This window comes from Podarcis melisellensis (assembly GCF_964234715.1).
Source record: "Podarcis melisellensis genome assembly, chromosome: 12".
In the NCBI taxonomy this organism is placed as follows: Eukaryota; Metazoa; Chordata; class Lepidosauria; order Squamata; family Lacertidae; genus Podarcis; species Podarcis melisellensis.
The window spans coordinates 20,825,241-20,844,699 of NC_138544.1; the positions used below are offsets into that span (position 1 = coordinate 20,825,241).

Consider the following 19,459-nt stretch of genomic DNA (forward strand, 5'->3'; position numbering starts at 1 on the left):
CTTCGTAAGCCACTCCCCCTGAGGAGGGGCTACTATGCCTGCAACTTTCACCCAGTTCTGCCCAAAGGAAAAATAATTATAGCCATTCTTTGTTTCCTCATGATATTAAAAGCTTCATTTTCTGAATCCAACTGCAGTGTCTGAAGTAATTAAACTTATAGGTCTTATTATTGCAGAGCTAGTGTTCTTCTGGCTGCTAATTTATTTTGAGCTTTGTGGGGTGATCAACTGTTAAAAACTTCGTACTTATGTACAAATGATTTTATTTTTTTAAGGTTGACTTGAACATATAAATGTCAATATAAGGTTGCTCCATCTTTTTAGGGAATTTCAGAGGATAGTAACTTTAAAAATCCTAGGACTGAAATCCTTGGGTTTACAAAATATGGGCTGGCAAGCATATTTGAGAGAAGGATTCTGATAAGATATCTGCTTCTTGAGACTAATCGTACAGCTGACAGGAAAGAGTTTAGAAATGGGCACATTCACAGTGATAGGATCTATAGATTCCCCAGAAGCAAATTCTTCTTTCTATCTACTTCACACACAGCAGAAAATGGTGCATGCAGCTGTCCGAGATGTTAACAAATGGTTAGCAGGGGAGAGATGTAAATAGTACTTCTCACTGCTAAAAAACTTGAATAGTTTTTACAAGAGTGGAACACTGATGAGCAGTTATGAACAATGATAAAATCAATGCACTCAGAGTGTACTGGACTTTTCTTGTCCTAAAGGTCTTTTGTCTTTGCTTTCATACTTACAAAGGACAATCAAAAGAGGAGTGCCGTAGCAAGCTCTTTGGAATAGCGCTTGAAATAATCCTTTAAACTAGAGAAGGATGGAAAGATGTGATTGCCATTTGCAAATATATTATGCACGCATGGACATAACTGAATAGTGCAAATACAAATTACTTGAGATGCAACAAAAGCAATTTGTGTAAGAATCAAATGCCCAACATTTAAAATGTTTGTTATCTTAGTGTGCATGTATTATGTATGTTGAAATCAATTTACATAAACATGGGGGAAACTGCTGCCACTTTGCATTTTTTTATATCTGTTAATGTCACAGTCAGCTTAGGAGCTTCAAGTTGTTACTGCTGTGGAAATATCATGCATCTTGTTTATTTACATATTCATAACATTTTATGTTCTGTTAGACTGTATCTGATCCCATAGTTGGAATGTTGTCATAGCCCTCAGATCAACAGCCCTCGGTTTCCTGATGTAGCATCAAACAGAAGTGAAAGAATCACTGGAAGGTACAGGGAACCTTCAGTACAGTGGTACCTCGGGTTAAGAGGTTAAGAACTTAATTCGTTCTGGAGGTCTGTTCTTAACCTGAAACTGTTCTTAACCTGAAGCACCACTTTAGCTAATGGGGCCTCACACTGCCACTGTGCCACCGCGACGCAATTTCTGTTCTTATCCTGAAACAAACTTCTTAACCCGAGGTACTATTTCTGGGTTAGCAGAGTCTGTAATCTGAAGCAGCTGTAACCTGAAGTGTATGTAACCCGAGGTACAACTGTATTGTAAAGTATCTCCTACACTCAGACAGAGTTTGATTTTGCCTAAACCCATTTCTCATGCTGCTTTTTAAAATGATGCATTTTAATGTGGAAATCATATGTACTGTACACTTTCTTGAGAGTCATTCCAACTGTGCAGAATGGGATATGCTTCTGAGTAAGCATGCTTAGAATTTTGCTGCACGAATCACTGTGCACTTTATGTAAGAAGGCATGTAGGTATGGGACTTTCCAAACAATTGCTCCATTGTTAAGAATCCAGGCAATATTGCTTCAGCTAAGGCATAACGGTTTTGTGTTTTCCAAGAGCTAGAACTGCAATTTTGAATTGATAGTAAAATGCCACGCTCCTCCTAGCAGGAATATAGTTGTGTAGTTGTTATACGCTATCCAATTGGATAGTGTATATGAAGTAAATGCCAATACCTCTTTCTCTCCCTCTCCCTCCCTCCCTCCCCCCTCTCACACACACACTCCTTACATGTTTTTGTGTGACTCTTAACTCCTAATTTATTTGGAAGAGTCTTCCAGTACTGATGCTGTAAAATGATCAAGGTTATTAGTATGTTCCCCTGCCCTTTCCTTGAGAAACTAAGAGCACAGCAACTGGTGTGGTGGATATTGCTTATTGGGATTGTACAGAGGCTTCCCCCTCCCTCTGGGAAAAGGTCAGTCTAGAGTGAGTCATTGTACCTGCTGCCATTCAGACATCATGTCTTTAAAATAAATCATAAGTTCAAGTTCAGGCAAAACTGTCAGATTTCTGATGGGGAAGGAAAGAGTCTTGGTGGATATGCTGTCCTGTCGCTTCATTTGTCCTGCATATCTCCCTCATTTAATTTTATCTATATGCCAGCAGTATGACATCTTTTAGAAACTGAAGGTAGATTTAGACTCACATTCATTGATTAGAAAAGTCCTATGTCTATTTCACAGGCAGGATTTGCCAGCTAACACACATTTAAGTCATTAGGTTTGCATGGAGCGTAACACATGGCTGTACCTGCTGTGACTTGGGTAAGAAGCATGGAGCAAATCTTTGGGACAAGAAGGAAATGAGAGTTTTTACTATTGGTGATATTCTTGGGTATGGATTTGCCAAGTTCGTGATATTCCAAAATAGATTTGTCATTCAGAGACATGGGCACGACCAATATGTCCAGGAGCCAGACAGATGTAGTGCATTACTGTCAGACAAGGCTTGGATAAACCCTAAGATACGCACTTGAGTTGTATTGGCAATTGTGTGTCATTGAGTGTTCTAGTTTGTTAATGATCCAAGGGCCAAGCAGTCAGGCAAGCACACTGAAATTTCAGATTGTATTTTGTACCTAATGCAACTAGTGGCTCTGATAAATGAGGTGCTCTGGGTGTTCTGCTGAATTCGGAAGAGATCATGGACTTAGAGATCTGGCCAAAGTGTTTGGGTGATATCTGGGAATTTCTTGCTGTGAACTCTGTGGATTTATAAAAATGCTATCCCATCTGCCTGGAAATTCTCAAGCTTCCCAATGTTCAGTTAGTCAAATCCCAAGATATTAGATTAGTGCTGACAAAGACCTTATGAAAATCAATATTACAACCAACCCTTGCATCATCCTCAGTGACCAAAGAGCCTTCCCTTTTTTGAAAATGTAAATAGAACCCATAGATCTTAGATGCAGCCCTCTTTATTGGGAGTGGCCAATCTGTGGCTGTCCACGATTCTGTTGGATTTGGCCTCCTCCATGAGCTTGGGGTCTTGGGAGAGGGATCAGACAATATCTGGAGGGCACAGGGCTAGCTGCCCTTTTTCTGTATGCTATAACAGTCATTCTTATTTAATCTCTTCTGTTCAATTACAATATTGCACTGAAGTACTGAACCAAAGTAACAGTCTATCTAGCCAAGTTTCTCACAGCAGTGCCTTAAATACTTCTGACTCCCCCAGGTCAATTTAGCCAATATTTAAGCAGCTGATAAATGACTGTCTGGTTGCCTAAGATGAGTGCTGACTTGTATTATTCTTTTATCACTTCCCCTCCCATAATGGCGCTCTTCTAAAGGTCGGATTCAATTTCCACTTTCACAAGTGTTGTAAATCACAAGAGATTCCATGGAAGTCAGTGTACAATGTGAAATAAATATGAGCCATAAATTGATATACTTGATTTATAAGACCAGTGCTTCCCTTTCGCTAAACTTTTTTTTTGTCAGGTGTTTTAGAGAGCAATTGAAAAGATGGTAAAAGCGTGTTGTCACATAATTTTGTCTCCAGCAGATTTCCTACCAAAAGTAGGAGAGTTGATAATTTGATATAGCAAGTTAATTCAATCATTTACTGTGAGCCTTCAATTAGATGTATTAAAATGCAACTCTGGTTAAGAGCTTTTCTGGCTGCAGTTAACACATTCGAAGTGAATCCATCCAATGATTTTATATAAGAATTGTAATTGGAAAAGAACCTCTTACCTTATATAAAGGAATCAAGTTTCTTACCTTCTATTCATTCTTTACCTTTCAGTGGAATATTTTCAGCAGGGAGGAAAATGACCATTGCATTTTGTTTGTGGGGTGCTCTGTTTGTTTGTTTGTTTGTTTGTTTGTTTGTTTGTTTAGGTGGTGGTGGGGGTTTGGACACTCCCTTGCCAGTTTTTGCAGTCTGCTACCCGCCTGTCAGATTAAGAGAATACAGGCATATTTTAAGAATTTCACAGGATTCAAAGAATCTTAATTAGCTGTAAATTGATGTTCTGGAACTATACCAAAAAAATACAGGAGTCATTGTAAGCAGAGATAGGACTTGAATATTCCCAGCTTTCAGACAACTGTTGTGGTCTGTGATGGGGGCAAACCACAAGAAAAATTGAGGTCCGTGTTTAGCAGGTGCCTGCTTATCAGTATGCAAAGGAATTGCTTCATTTCCATCTGGGTCCCAGAAAATGCTCAGAAACAGCATTAGCAGGGGACACTAGCTCACTGCAATTCTTGATCACCCTAACCTGTGACAATAGTCTATAGAGCTTGTCAGTTATACTGAAGAACTGTTTTGGTCAGAATTTCAGAGAATAGCTTAATACCACATTTTGTTCTTTTTTAAGAGAGCAGGTTCTTACTCAGTTCTTCAGGCTGCTTGGTAAGATTAGCCTTTAAAGTTCACTGTAAAGCGTCGTAATTAGTTTGGAGAAATAACATTAGTTCATTTTATTAAGAGCAAAGAGAAAACCTTGAAAAGTGTTCTAAACACAAATGTTCATTTTATTATTATTAAATTCACAAAACCAAGAGGTCTTTCTTTCTGTTCATAATGGGACTTCTTTGTGGAAACAATAGAAAACTCAAGTTGCATATTATATTACTTTCCCATGTGGAAGATATGCCAGAAGCCCCTTGAGTGTAAAAAAAAGGGGGGACAAGTCTTCGAACAAGAAATCCTAGACAAACTGCTTAAGGAGGGGTGATATGGAACATAAAAGTATGGGAGATGTGTTCATTCTTTTCCTCACTCATTCCTTCTCTCCTCCAACCCCACCTGTCTTCTAAGCTGTTTCCCTTCTGCCATGGAGTCCTATATGTGTGTGTGGCTTTGTAAGACGAATCAGATGGTTATTTGGCTTCATTCGACCTTATTTGGTGCTTCATTAAGCACAGACAGGCAGAAAGAGGAAGACAGTAACAGACCCTCCAAACATTGGAGTGTATGGCAGGATGTCCCTGTTTTCATCGGAGAAAGTTTGGAGGGTATGCGGTAAAACACAGAATCATTCCTTAAAGACCCAAAGTGTGAGGTCCTCAAAGTTACACAACCATCTGTTTTGTTGAACTGATTAGATTGGAGGGGTGGGGGAATGGAAACCTGTGCTTTATGCCTTTGCCCAAGCAACGTTTTCATGGCACATGAGCCATTGCCTCCACAGAGAGTAGTGGCCCTTCAGCACAGTTGAAGAGCCTGGCAGGCTTGTGTGTGTGTGTGTGTGTGTGTGTGTGTGTGTGTGTGTGTATTCCTGCCAGGCTGCCAAGCCAAAGAGACTGATGGCTGACACTCTTAACTGACTTAGTTTTAAGTGCCTGTTATCTACAATACAATGAAACCAGATAAAAAATCTATTATGTATGATTTCACTTTTTTTTTTTCTTTCCCCTCCTTTCTTTGTATAGGAGGTACATGCCAGAGCCCTGCTCTTCCAGCCCTGGTACGTCCTCCAGCCCCAGCCCTGCAGCCTCCGTTGGATATCAAACCCTTTCTTCCATTCCCTCTGGACACAGCAGCAGCTGTCAATCTCTTCCCCAACTTCAATGCAGTAAGTACTCTACTGCAGATGTCGTTTCCATCTCTTATGTCATCCATTGAACTCCTCATATATATTTTTTTAAAAAAAATATTTCAAGCCAAAGAGATAATCAGTGCTCACACATATGCAGCTCCCACCCGTGGTTGTTTGACGTGCAACAGTTATAGGGTTCAGGGGGGCAAATCCCCTGGAGAATTAGCAGGAAAACAAACCCATACCACAGAAGAGTAATTTACTTCTAATTTGTATATGTCTGATTAGTAATGGAAATTATCGGGGCTAATGAAAGAACATGTCCATCCCTGCATTTTCTAGTAATTAAATATGAATTAATATTTAACAGCGTTTGCTCATGGGTTCTAAGCAATTGCTCAAAATAAGTATTTAAATTATTTTTGCTGACAAATAATTAACACAGGCCGATTAATCCCTGAGTGATAGCATGCAAGTTTATTATTTCTAAAAACAAAACAAAAACAAAGCACCTCTGACTGAGAATGCCAAGGGTCATTGTTTGTGTGTGTGTGTGTGTGTGTGTAAACCACACACTTGAAGACAAGAATGTAAATCAAGGTTGCCGGAAGTGCCTTTGTATTCCTGAAATTCGAACAAGTGTTCCAGCCCCTTGGGATCTGTTGCCAGCTGATGTTAGACACGTCTCTAGGTTCTGATATTTAGGTGGCCACTGAAGTCATTTTTCTTTAAGATTACTTTCCCTAAAACGCTTTCTCAGTCTTTTTATGGAAAATTAACTGTACAATTGTAGAAATAGTTTTTTTAGGGGGGTGCCTTTTCTTTTAGATTATTGAGTCTGTATCTTTGTATTTTACCTTGTTGTGCACTTCCATGGTAGCTTCTTTCTGTGGAGCAGCTGATAAATCTGAAAAATAAATAAAATGGAAACAGCTTCTCAGCTCTTATTAACAAAGGGGGGTTGTAACCAGAGTAGTATGAGTTTATCCTGAAAACCAGCCTGGGCAAGGTAGCTCTGTCTGATTTCAGCCAGTTACTCTCTCCTGCTTAGGGTTGCCATACATCCAGAATTCCCCGGACATATCTGGAACATTGCTGTCTCTAGCAGCAGAAATTGGTAAAATGTTCAGTGTTTGAAATATGGTAACCCTGCTGCTGCTGCCATTCCCTGTATCTTCCTTGGTGCAGTTGTGGATGACTCCTTGACCCCATGAGCAGACTAGGGACAATGTTCAGGGGGTTGCTGTGGGGAGGTCTTTAGGCAAATGATTGTCTGGATACAACCCAAAGTTTTAAAAGAAAACATATCCATTAATTGTACAAATAAAGTACGACTAATGAACAGTTTTTTTACCGTACATGGGACATGGGTGGCTCTGTGGGTTAAACCACAGAGCCTAGGACTTGCCAATCAGAAGGTGGGCGGTTCGAATCCCTGTGACGGGGTGAGCTCCCGTTGCTCAGTCCCTGCTCCTGCCAACCTAGCAGTTCAAAAGCACATCAAAGTGCAAGTAGATAAATAGTGGAACCTCTACTCATGACCACAATCCATTCCGGAGGCCTGTCCTTATGAAACGGGTCGCTGGGAGAGGCGCCATTGTGCAGTGATTGCCTGCTTCTGCACATGCGCGAACGGCGATCACTGCTTCTGCGCAGGTGCAAATGGTGATCACCGCTCCTGCACATGCATGAATGGTGGCAAACCCGCCAATTACTTTCAGGTTTGCTGTGGTCACAACTTGGAATGTCCGCGAATGGAGACTCTTGAAAGTAGAAGTTCTATTGTATCTAGAAACAGGATTGTGCTGTGGATGACAAGCTACCTAAGTTTGCTGCTTTGCTATTTAGCCAAATACTCTTGTGTGAAATTCGATCACTTTGGGATGGAGCTTCTGGGCTTCATCACACATGCCATAGTGTGTGTGTGTATGCTTAGCAATATGACCTTTGCATTCTGCTTCAGTTTTCTGACATGCCGTATCACACTTTGAGCTCCATTTGCCTCTTTGACCTATATAGTACTGAAACATAGGCCACACTGTGTTTTGATGCCCAAGCCTGTTAATGACATTTTGTAAACACATTCATTGGCTGAGAAAGTCTCGTGTATTTCTGGAAGCTTCTGTAAGTTCATCCCAGTCTGAGAAATCTACGGAGACATGTCAAATTCACTAGAACATTATCAGCCTAAGGAAAGATAGGCTACAAATTAGATTTGACTTAACAGGACAGTTTGACAAGGACATACCTTTTAATGTCTCTGAAGAGAGTTTATACTCCTCAAACAGTGATTTTACATTTATTACATAGCTTCTGAGAATTTTCCTCTGTGTGTATGTGTGTTTCTTGCCAGATTGATCTGAGTAAATGTAACCATCCATTTTAATTTCCAGTGATAAATCCAAAATATACCATAATATATAGGACTGTTCCACTCTGATATTATGCATGCTCCAATGATAAATTAAAGAAAAATGCTGCAGTTTACACTTAGCAAAGTTTCTTCATTTTCTAAAATGAAGTAAATGTGATCCAATGCAATCTGTGTCCTTCGATGTCTGAACTGCCTGTTTGTGTGGTAAAACTGTTAATAATAATAATAATAATTAATAAATATAATTTATTATTTATACCCTGCCCATCTGGCTGGGTTTCCCCAGCCACTCTGCATGGCTTCCAACAAAATATTTAAATTACCATAAAACATCAAACATTAAAAACTTCCCTAAACAGGGCTGCCTTCAGATGCCTCCTTGACATCTGATGGGAGGCTGTTCCACAGGGTGGGCACCACTACCGAGAAGGCCCTGGTTCCCTGTAACTTCACTTCTCGCAGTGAGGGAACCGCCAGAAGGCACTCAGAGCTTGTGAATTCAGTACATAGCAATAACGGCATATGGTCATCAGCCCACCACAAAGCATGAAATGCCACTTCCTGGCAGATGCCGATATTCCATTTAGACTGCATGTCATCGTGCTACCTTGCTAGTCTCATATAAGAGATGGAAGGTGGAAGTGAAAACCTTAGAGCCAAACTTGGCATGGCATGAAACACATTCCTGCTGTTGGATTTTTTTTTTTTAAAAAAAACCATTTAATAAATAGTAGCCATGTAGCTGATTTATTCCAGGATTGGTAACACGTGTGAAGGGAAGATTTAACCTGCTCTCCTGCAATCCCAGTTAGAACTGCCTTGTGACAGTTGCTGGTAGCTCTGGGAGACAAGCTCTCAGTGTCACCAACGGAAGCTTCCGCTGCTCCAAGGGCAGATTGCAGCTGCAGAAGGGTGTTTCATTTGGACCTCTGCAGAGGCAGAAAGGGTTTAAAAACCTTTCCCACTTTTACAACCCTGGTGAAACCCCCCCCCCCCCAATGCCTGCAACTTGGGTGTGGCGGGTATATGATGCAACAAGTAACCATCACGTTTAATTTGGTTGTTGATGACCTGCCATAATAGGGGTGACTGTGGTTGGGTGCAACTGTCATGTATTGTACCAAAAGCGGAGATGGATTTAAGGCAGTGTGACCAGTTCTGCCACACTAGGTGCTGAGCCCAGGAGGGCATTGCAACTGTGTTGTAGTGAATTGAGCAGAATGGGAGGTGAGGGGGTTGCTAAATGTTGGGCTTGCATGGGGTGCTACTGAAATTTGAAAAACCAAAGTGAACCCCTAAAAGTTGTTTTTCTAACTTCCTACTTATGTTGGGATGCTGTTTGCTCTTCAGGGTTCTGCTACTACTTTATTTTAAATTAAATACCCTTCAGATTTTAGGAGTGAAGGGTGACCTAAAATATCTTCAATAAAGACCTTGAAATATCTTATAGGTAGAAAGAAATCCTGTCCACATGAGATTTGCCCCTCATAAGATTTCTCATCCCTTTTGCTAGAACTAGCTAAACCTTGACCCAAATAAGTTGCTGGGTAGATCCTATTACCAGGCCTGCTTATTTAGCAGGGTAATCCCTGGGATCATTTTTTTATTTATCAAACTTTATTTGTGATTGGTGAACATTCTGACAAAGTTTCTAGGTACAACTATGTGATGATTTTGGGGACAAACTAAATAAAATAAATGAAGGCCTTCTTTTTTAAAAAGGTTTTTGCTTTGGCAAGCCTATTCAAGCATGTAATTTTATGACATGCTTTTGTTTTTAAATTTCTGGTTTTGTGTATATTTTGAGGGGGGGACACCCAATGTCACATCAACTTGTTTTTAATGTTTGGTTTTATCGCTACTTAAAAATGAATATTTTATATTGTTCTTCATAAACCGGTTCTTCTGCCCAGTAAGTGGTCTATAAAGTTTGTTAAATAAAAACAAACTGTCTGGAGAGGGGAATAATTTCCCTCCATTTTCCATGTATGGCATCTAGCAGGGTTGGAGCATAGAGAGAATTATAGATATCACAGTACTGCAAATAATTACTGGAAGTAGAAAGAGGATTTTTTGTTTTACACAAAGTACTCTGCGCTGTGACTACTATGCAGAGTCACTGTTATTGTTTTGGTGAATGTGATAATAGAGGGGGCAGGCATTTGGGCTAGAGGATCAGACCTACAGAGGAGGTGGCAACCACTGTTTTCACCCTTGATTCCGAAATTAATCAATATTATGTGGGGGAAAACAATAGGCTAGCAAAATGTTTCTCTGGGGATAGTGCAAGCCAAGAGATTTCTTGCACAGCAGCAACTGAGGTAACTTTCAATGATCTTGCCATCTGATTGCATTAAGTAGAGCTTTATGAAGCATTATATAAAAACAGCATGCTAATTAGCAATCTGGTTAGCGGAACATTTGTAGGTGCTATGCGCTTAATTGTGTAGTGTATGCGTACCCCCAAGTCATATTTAGAAAGAAATGTTAACAACTCAGCCATTTAAGCTGAAAACTGTAGACTGCTGTGAAAGCCCTGGAGAAGTTTCAGGTTCATGGGTTCAGTAAGAGTTTATCTAGTGGAAAGGAATGAACATTTTACTGATTCTACTTCTGAATGCATTTATCTATATGTACGCCACACAATTTTGTTTCCTAACTTTCATCGTAACCTGTATGTATGTGTGTGTATCTATATCTATATCTCTATATATCTATATCTATATTGGTATATCTATATATCTATATATCTATATATCTATATATCTATATATCTATATATTAGAGAGAGAGAATGGAGGGGGTGGATTCATTTGCCAAGTACATTTTCAAGATGTTTTAACTCTCCAATGGTTTGACTTCGCCCCTGACGGCACACTTTTCAATTGTCTCCCGAGACAAGCGATGCCAATTTAATAGCTTACATTACATTATAGCTGCAAAATCAGATAGCATAAAATGCAAATATTTTCCTAATTACAACAGTTAAAGTATCAATGAAACCCATTTAAATGTATTTTCAGTTGTTGCTTCCTGATATAAATATTTTCACTAGAGAGAATATACCCTTGTTTCTACTCCTTAATTTCCCAGTGGCTTTTGATACAATTGGACATGATATCTTATTGGGCCATATATGTAGACCTCAAATTGGAGGCACCATGTTGCAGTGGTTTTGATCCTATCTCCAGGGCAGGTTTCAGAGACTGGTATTGTGAGGTTGCTGTTCAGTGGCTAGGCAGTGGAGTCCCACAGGATTCCATCTTGTTCCCAGTGCCGTTTAATGTCTGTATGAAGCTGCTGGGGTAGGTAATTTGGAATGAGATGTCATCAATATCCAGAATGACACCCAGCACTACTTCTCTGAATTACGGGGCTGCACAGTCTGCAGACCAGAACATGGATGCAGTGATGGGCTCAATAAGGGCCAATAACCCGAAGCTGCATCCCAACACGACAAATCCTTTGAGTTGGTGCTTCCCAGGTAGTCAGGATGGACACTTTTTTGCCTGTTTTCAATGAACAGACATTTGCCTCTTTGCTTAGGCATTTCTACCACCAATTAGATTTTCCTACAGTAGATATTGGGACGCAGGTGGTGCTGTGGTCTAAACCACTGAGCCTCTTGGGCTTGCTGATGGAAGGTTGGCAGTTTGAATCCCCGTGACGGAGTGAGCTTCCTTTGCTCTGTCCCAGCTCCTGCCAATCTAGCAGTTTAAAAGCATGCCAGTTGAAGTAGATAAATAGGTACTGCTGTGGCGGGAAGGTAAATGGTGTTTCCATGCGCTCTGGTTTCCATTACGTGTTCCATTGCACCAGAAGCGATTTAGTCATGCTGGCCGCATGACTCAGAAAGCTGTCTGTGGACAAACGCCAGCTCTCTCGGCCTGCAAATGAGATGAGTGCCACAACCCCATAGTCTCCTTTGACTGGACTTAACTATCCAGGGGTCCTTTACCTTTATCTTTACAGTAAATATTCTCAGAGAGGAAAGAGCTACATGTGCACACTTTGTGCAACATCAAAGCCCTGCTCTGTCTCAACTTCTCCCTGCTGGGCAACTGGTGAGTGAGAGGAGATCCCAAAGAGCCAGATGAAATCAGCCACTATCTTAAGGTTACCAGACATTTTAATTACAGATAGGTAGCCGTGTTGGTCTGCCATAGTCAAAACAACAACAAAAAAATTCCTTCCAGTAACACCTTAAAGACCAACTAAGTTAGTTCTTGGTATGAGCTTTCGTGTGCATGCACACTGAAGAAGTATCTGAAGAAGTGTGCATGCACACGAAAGCTCATACCAAGAACTAACTTAGTTGGTCTTTAAGGTGCTACTGGAAGGATTTTTTTTTTTTGTTCAGACATTTTAATGTAATTTTAATCTTTGTTGGAAGCCGCCCAAAGTGGCTGGGGAAACGCAGTCAGATGAGTGGGGTATAAATAATAATAATAATAAAAAGGACGTCCCTGTTTACTGGGGACAGTCCCTGGATTTACACATCAGTCCCCATACAAAATCTATTGAAGTTGTAAAGTGTCCCTGGATTCATTGAAAAAAATCTGGTAACCTTACACTATCTGGGTTGTTACCTACCCCACCCCTGCCTTAGAACCAAATTCCATGTGATGCGCAGGAATTTCATGCAAGGTTTGAGGAAGCATGTTTAACCATTCTGTGGTTACCTTGCCAATAGAAATCCCCCATCCCTTCCATGGCTGCTACTCCAAGCCTACTATTTGTTTACCATAATACACTATTTAAACCAGTTAAAACAATTCACATCTGCAAGATACAGTGGTTCCAATATATATCACGGGATTAGTCTTACTGAAGTGATGTCACAGAATATAGAATCGTAGCTGAGGCCAAAGAAGTTTGTCCCTTCTGTGGATTTAATAGTAGAAAATGAAGAAGATAGAACAGGTTGCTTAAGGGAAGGTTTAAGAGATTCCTTTACATTAGAAGGGGCTTAGCATATTTGATGAAATACAGTGGTACCTCAGGTTACATACGCTTCAGGTTACATATGCTTCAGGTTACAGACTCCGCCAACCCAGAAATAGTACCTCGGGTTAAGAACTTTGTTTCAGGATGAGAACAGAAATCATGCTCTGGTGGCATGGCGGCAGCAGGAGGCCCCATTAGCTAAAGTGGTGCTTCAGGTTAAGAACAGTTTCAGGTTAAGAACGAACCTCCGGAATGAATTAAGTACTTAACCTGAGGTACCACTGTACTAAAAAGCTGGCGACCTCAGGCTGGGAAGAGGAAACACATTAGTAAATTCTTAGCTATGGGGTGTTGTAGAGGGGAAGAGTTAAAAGGGGACTTTTTATAGAAAGAGCCTAACAGGCTTGCATAGGAATGAGGCAATGCCTGGTCCTTTAATAAAAAAAGAGAGAAACTGATAAATTGCTGAGTAACGGCTCATTTAGTCTCTCTCATACTGGAGTCCTTACTGGCTAGATACTTTATCATTGTATGCTTATTGCTTTGTTAGCAAGCAGACAACACAAGAGTCCAACTGATACAAGTGATATATTTCAATAGACCAGGTTTGGTTGCTAGTGGTGTTGCTAAGTGGATTTTCAGCTGCACGGAGTATACTTCAAAGGAAGATGGCAGAAGAAGCTGGCATGGCTACAGTTGACTGCTTACTGGGATGGTATGGGGCAGGGCAGGGTGGCAGTGAGGCCAGCGCTGTGCAAGAGCACCAGCCGAAAGCACCAACCTCTCCTAGAAGATAGTATCCAAATGTGTTTCCCCAGTGTTTTCTGGAATCACACTGGACCAGAAACTTTATGGCTGACAAGTTGTAGTAAAATAAATTGAAGTACAATTTGAAGGCTACACCTGATTTTCTTTGTCAAAAGAGGTTGTGGGACTTAGGGTGTGTCAGGGAACTGCCATCGGAGAGTCAGGTGGTGGAAGGGCTCAAGGAGGCTAGGAGACCTTCGGATGCTGAGGAAGGAACCCCTAGGGGGAGAGAGAGAGTTCCTGCAGAAACTCAATCGGAGGAAGGGCTCCAAGATGTTTCCAGTGAGAACAGCGGGGAGGGCTCAGGACCTCTGCTGGGGACGCCCACTCCACGGAGGAAACTGTCACGCAGAGAATCCAGAAGGAGAGTTTCCGTCAAGGAACTCTTATGTTGGCGTAAATTCCGGAAGCGCCCACTGACGGATTCTGCCAGCGATTGAGGTAGCCATGCACCCATGGCTCCGCGGACTGGGAAAGTTTAGGAACTGATGGTAAAGCTTGGAGGGCTTAAACGCTTACGCATGAGCAGCCCCCTTTTCCCATTACAGGGTGTTTATGTATTTTTATTTTATTTTATTTATTAAATTTGTTTACCATCTCAGGGTGGTTCACAGCATAAAATCGGCTTTAAAATATTTTTTTATAGCAGCAGAGTGACATTGCAACAATGGCTTTTTGCTGTAGTGTTTATTCAGCTGTGGATTGGGAATCAGAAACCTGCAGCCCTCCACAAGCTGTTGGAGTACACCTTTCACCATCCCAGACTATGCTGTCTGGGGCTGTTGGACGTCAAACAACATCTCTAGGGCCACATGATCCCCTTTCCTCTTGCAGACGGATAATATTGTCAGGAGCTCATCCTACTCTCAGGTAGGACCCTGGCAGAGACACATGCCTGACTGGCATGTTCTCTTCCTCCTGGTCGTTCGTTCGTGAGCTTCAAAAGCTTTCTTCTGCCCGAACATCACAGTGACTGATGCCAACAGACATCGGCACACTTGGGGATCCACAGAGTCTTTGCAGCTTGCATAACAGACCTCAGCAACTCAGCATTTTGGCTAATCTACTTTATTTACATATAAACACACACGGAGCACTGCAACATGGCTCCCTCTCTCTCAGATAGCAAAGAGAAAAAGGACAAAGGACAATAGTCCCACTTCACGGAACACAGTAACACAAACATCCTGTCTCTGTCACTTCCCACTCTGTGGAGTCAAAACATACACCGTCATGTGATAGACAAAAATCCCATGACTGCAATCATGGAGCAGGAGTTCTAACATATATGTGGTGGGAGGGCAGTAGAAGAACAAAAAATATTTACGTCCAACCATGGTTGCAGCAAGCAATAAAACAAGCAACTATCAGATTTTGGCTTAGACACATTTATATGATTTCTGAGTTAACTGAAAGGAGGGAATCATATGACACTTCCCCTCAAGTAGGTGTAGTGTCCTTCAAAGTAGATGAGATTCTGCCAATATTTTCTGGTTCCAGGAAGGAATGGCTGTGACAAAATGCAGCGTGGTGACTTCAATTTACTCTAAATCAGCATTTCTTTTTTATAGGTGTATGTGGTAATAGAAAATCATTGCCAATAATTTTTTAACTTGGAAGCAAAAAGCCCCAACCTCTGTGAGCTGAGGATCATTGGGCCAAGGCTATAATTTTTATAGAGCTGTTGCAGAGAATAGATATATTTTTTACCTCTGAATGTTCCTTTTAAGGGGAAAGGAAAGGTTTAGAGGTCATAGTGAGTTGGCTGGAGACTTTTTGTCTTTTCGATTAGCAAAGACAGTCAAATCTTATTTGATTTTGCTGCATTCCTAGGCAAAATTGCAGGTGCATCTCTATAACGTCAGATTATATTCCAAAAAGTTGGGGAAATTTTTGCTATTGGATCATGTACTCAGAGCTGGCCATATTTTAAGAAAAAAGCATCTTGCTTTACTTATGCTTGCTGTCTCTTATTACTTGTGGTTCTCCACAATTACCCAGGCAATTTAATAAAAGCTTACAGGATTATTTTAACAGGAAGTTAAGAAAAGGCTAGCAAAACAAAATGCTGTCATTTAAAACATTTCATTTAGCAATTCACTCAATGTGAATCAATCAAGATTAAAACTTTCAAGCATGTTTATTTTATTTTCAAAATAACTTTCACAGCAGATTTTGAATTTAGTACTTTGTTTCTGAACGACAACAACAACAAAAAGTTTGGAAAGTAAGATTAAAATTTAATAGAAGATAGCCCTTAAGTTTCTAGTGCTAGTTCAGATAGTTCTGCTTCTTGGGACTAGATGGAAATAAATCAGCTTTTCCTCTTATTTGCAAAGTTGTAGGGGGATATTGGGGAAGGTAAATGACAGATTAGTTTATGACTCCTTTCCATCTCCTTCTTTCTGTATCTCAGTCTATGTGTGAGGGGGCTGGGGAGAGGGAGAATCAGTCAAGACACCAAACCTTTTCAAAAAAGCTAATGGGTTAAAAAATAAACAAAATGAAGACTTAAATTTCCTGGCCTCGCCACAACCTCTGCTAGACCACCTCATCTTTACGTATGCATGCCTATGCAGGGGATTGTATCTGGTTAATGTAGTTCCTGGAATATTGTGGGTGGGCTGAGGCATAGATGCTGGGGAAATGAGGCAAAAATGGCCTTGTTAATCTGACCTACTCTGGTCTACCACTGTAAAAAGGCTGATGTGGTTGTTGTTGGTTGGTGTGTTTGTTTCTCATTTTCTTACTCTTCCTGGAATTGGTTGGGGACAAACAGGACTAAATCCCTGTCCAATATACACTGGACCACCAAGTCAGTACCTCTTGCCTCAATTTCTGATAACTGACTACCTTTGGACCTAGGTAGAGCAGGTGGGCTTAGCCTCAGAGTTATATGCTTTGAATTCCTGAACATGAGGCTGCCTTTGAAGGCGGTTTCTAAAGTTGAGTTGGTACAGAATGCAACAACTAGAACACTTGGGGGAATACTCATTATGTACAGTGGTACCTCAGGTTAAGTATTTAATTCGTTCCGGAGGTCCATTCTTAACCTGAAACTGTTCTTAACCTGAAGCACCACTTTAGCTAATGTGGCCTCCTGCTGCTGCCTCGCCGCTGGAGCACGATTTCTGTTCTCATCCTGAAGCAAAGTTCTTAACCCAAGGTACTATTTCTGGGTTAGCGGAATCTGTAACCTGAAGCGTATGTAACCCGAGGTACCACTGTACTGCTTATATTAACTGCCTAGGTATTTCTAACCCAATTTCAGATGCTGATCTTGACCTCTAAAACCATGCACTTTACAGTCGGTGTGACATAGTTGGGTAGTATGTTGGACTAAGACCCGGGAAACCAGGGTTCAAATCCCTATGTAGCTCATTGGATGAACTGTCTTCCAGTTTCGTGATAGTTTTATTTCTCTGACAAAAGGCCTTTTCCCTCTCTCTTTCTTAGAACACTTTTAATTCTTAATTTATTTTTTTTACATCCTCATAATTTGGCTATGTGTGTTGAGCTTACCTCCTCAGTTCAAAGTGGCTGAGGGTGATGCGTGTGTTTCTTTCCATTAAGTCTTTACTGTAAAGGCCTTCAGTAACTTGAGTAGGGGGGAAATGAATTGAAGGACTGTGGATTTAGACTTGGGCATGAGAAAGAATCATAGTCATATTTTTATGAGGTTTTTCAATATATAAAAAATTCTTAGAATTTATGCATAAGACTCTTCCAGTTATCTCTTCCTGCCTTCTACATGTGCTAGGAGGCATGGCACAATGGGAAGTGAGATTAACTAGCTCTCTGTAAGTTGTAGCATCCTGCACAATAATAGCACAATCACTTTCTGTGCACTGGATGTCCCTTGGGCGCTCGCTTTGCATGCAAAACGTTCTCACCAAGTTAATTAAATGAAGTGCTCTTCAGATTTGTCAAATCTTGATGAGTGAAAATGCTTAAATTTTTTTTAATAAAGCATTTAAGTAATGTTTTAATCAGCTGGAGTTTACAGCTTTTGTTTTAATAGTGCCTGGCTGGAAAAGATCAATGGTTATTTTATTCTGTAAAATCTTTACTGGATGGCATAATAAGCATCAGTCTTAAAATCTGCAGTTTAAATATGGATGGCGGTTATTAACCTGTTCTTTAAAAGCTGCAATTAGTCAAAAGCAACCGCTTAAAGAAATGACTTAATTACTCCAAGCAGAAAGGTTAAAAGAGTAAAAACTGGGGTGGGGGTGAGTGGGAAACCACAATGTAGTTGTTGCTGAGACAAGCATATGCACAGTCTATTTTTTATTTTTGTAAAAAAAGAAAAAAGTGGGTGTTCTTTATGCTTTACAGTTTAATTTGTATAAATATAATTGTTTGTGGACTATAAACGTCCAGAGACTGCACAGAAATAACTTAGGGGGCCACAGTCCTAGCCTGAACAGGGGGGGGGGGGCAAGTCATTCAGGACCATTCTTATTTACCAATTTCTCTGTGGCCGGGGGAGGCCCAGGTTAAACAGGATACCATCCAGAAAACCTCTTTCATTGCATTCAGATGATTGTACAAAACTCCAGGACTTCTCACTCTTTCTCATTTCACACAGGAAGTCCTTATTTTGTGTCAGATGCTAATATAAGAATATAAGAGCTAGCTGAATCATGTGATCTGGCATGCTGTTTTCGCGGTGGCTGAACTCACCCCTCTGTCTCAGGAGTGGCTTGTCAAAAGACGGGGTGGCATGTTTTCTGATTCTAAAGTTAAACTATACAGGGGTACCTTGGGTTAAGTACTTAATTCATTCCAGAGGTCCGATCTTAACCTGAAACTGTTCTTAACCTGAAGCACCACTTTAGCTAATGGGGCTCCTGCTGCCGCCACGCCACCAGAGTACGATTTCTGTTCTCATGCTGAAGCAAACTTCTTAGCCTGAGGTAATATTTCTGGGTTAGCGGAGTATGTAACCTAAAGCGTATGTAACCTGAGGTACCACTGTACTTGAGATGCTTACTGCATTGCCCTCTGGTTTAGGGCTTATGTGACATCAAGGCCCCTTCAGCAGAGACCCTAAGTCCCAAAATCTAGCACACGGACTTTGGAGTTCTAGTAAATAGCAAAGTAGATCCTGCAGGCCCAGAATCTGCCCATCTCTGAGAGAGAGATATGCCTGAGATATGCATTAGCCTGCATCTCAAAATTACTTGAAATATTTAAGCGTCTTCTCTTCCCACTGGCATGATCCGTGGTTGTTTGAGTTCCTCAAGTGACACATTGTTAGGAACACATTCGTCTTGAGTCCCTTCCTGGTGTGAACTAAATAAAATATGTTTGTATTGTCTACCCTGCAGCGATCATATGTACACAGTGGGAGACAGACTTATATAATAGAAGATAAATTTAGAATTCCAGACCTTGTACAACTTGAAAATTTGAAGAATCGGATACAGGTATCCAAGTACAGAATGCCAATAGTGAAGGGTGTGTGTGTGTGTGTGTGTGTGTGTGTGTGTGTAAATCACTGATTGACTGTTTAGAATTAATGAAAGTGGAGTCTGGATTATTCCCTTA

The 19,459-nt window shown here is 40.8% G+C and overlaps 1 protein-coding gene across 13 annotated transcripts in view; it reads left to right on the forward strand.

Annotated features, from left to right (window-relative positions):
- ZNF385D (zinc finger protein 385D) overlaps nucleotides 1-19,459 on the forward strand; it is a 549,735-nt gene that overhangs the window by 407,079 nt on the left and 123,197 nt on the right. For all 13 annotated transcript variants that reach the window (XM_081883280.1, XM_081883288.1, XM_081883287.1 and 10 more), the window contains one exon: nucleotides 5,672-5,814. In XM_081883280.1, coding sequence (XP_081739406.1) covers nucleotides 5,672-5,814 — 143 coding nt within the window. The remainder of the gene's footprint in view (nucleotides 1-5,671; nucleotides 5,815-19,459) is intronic.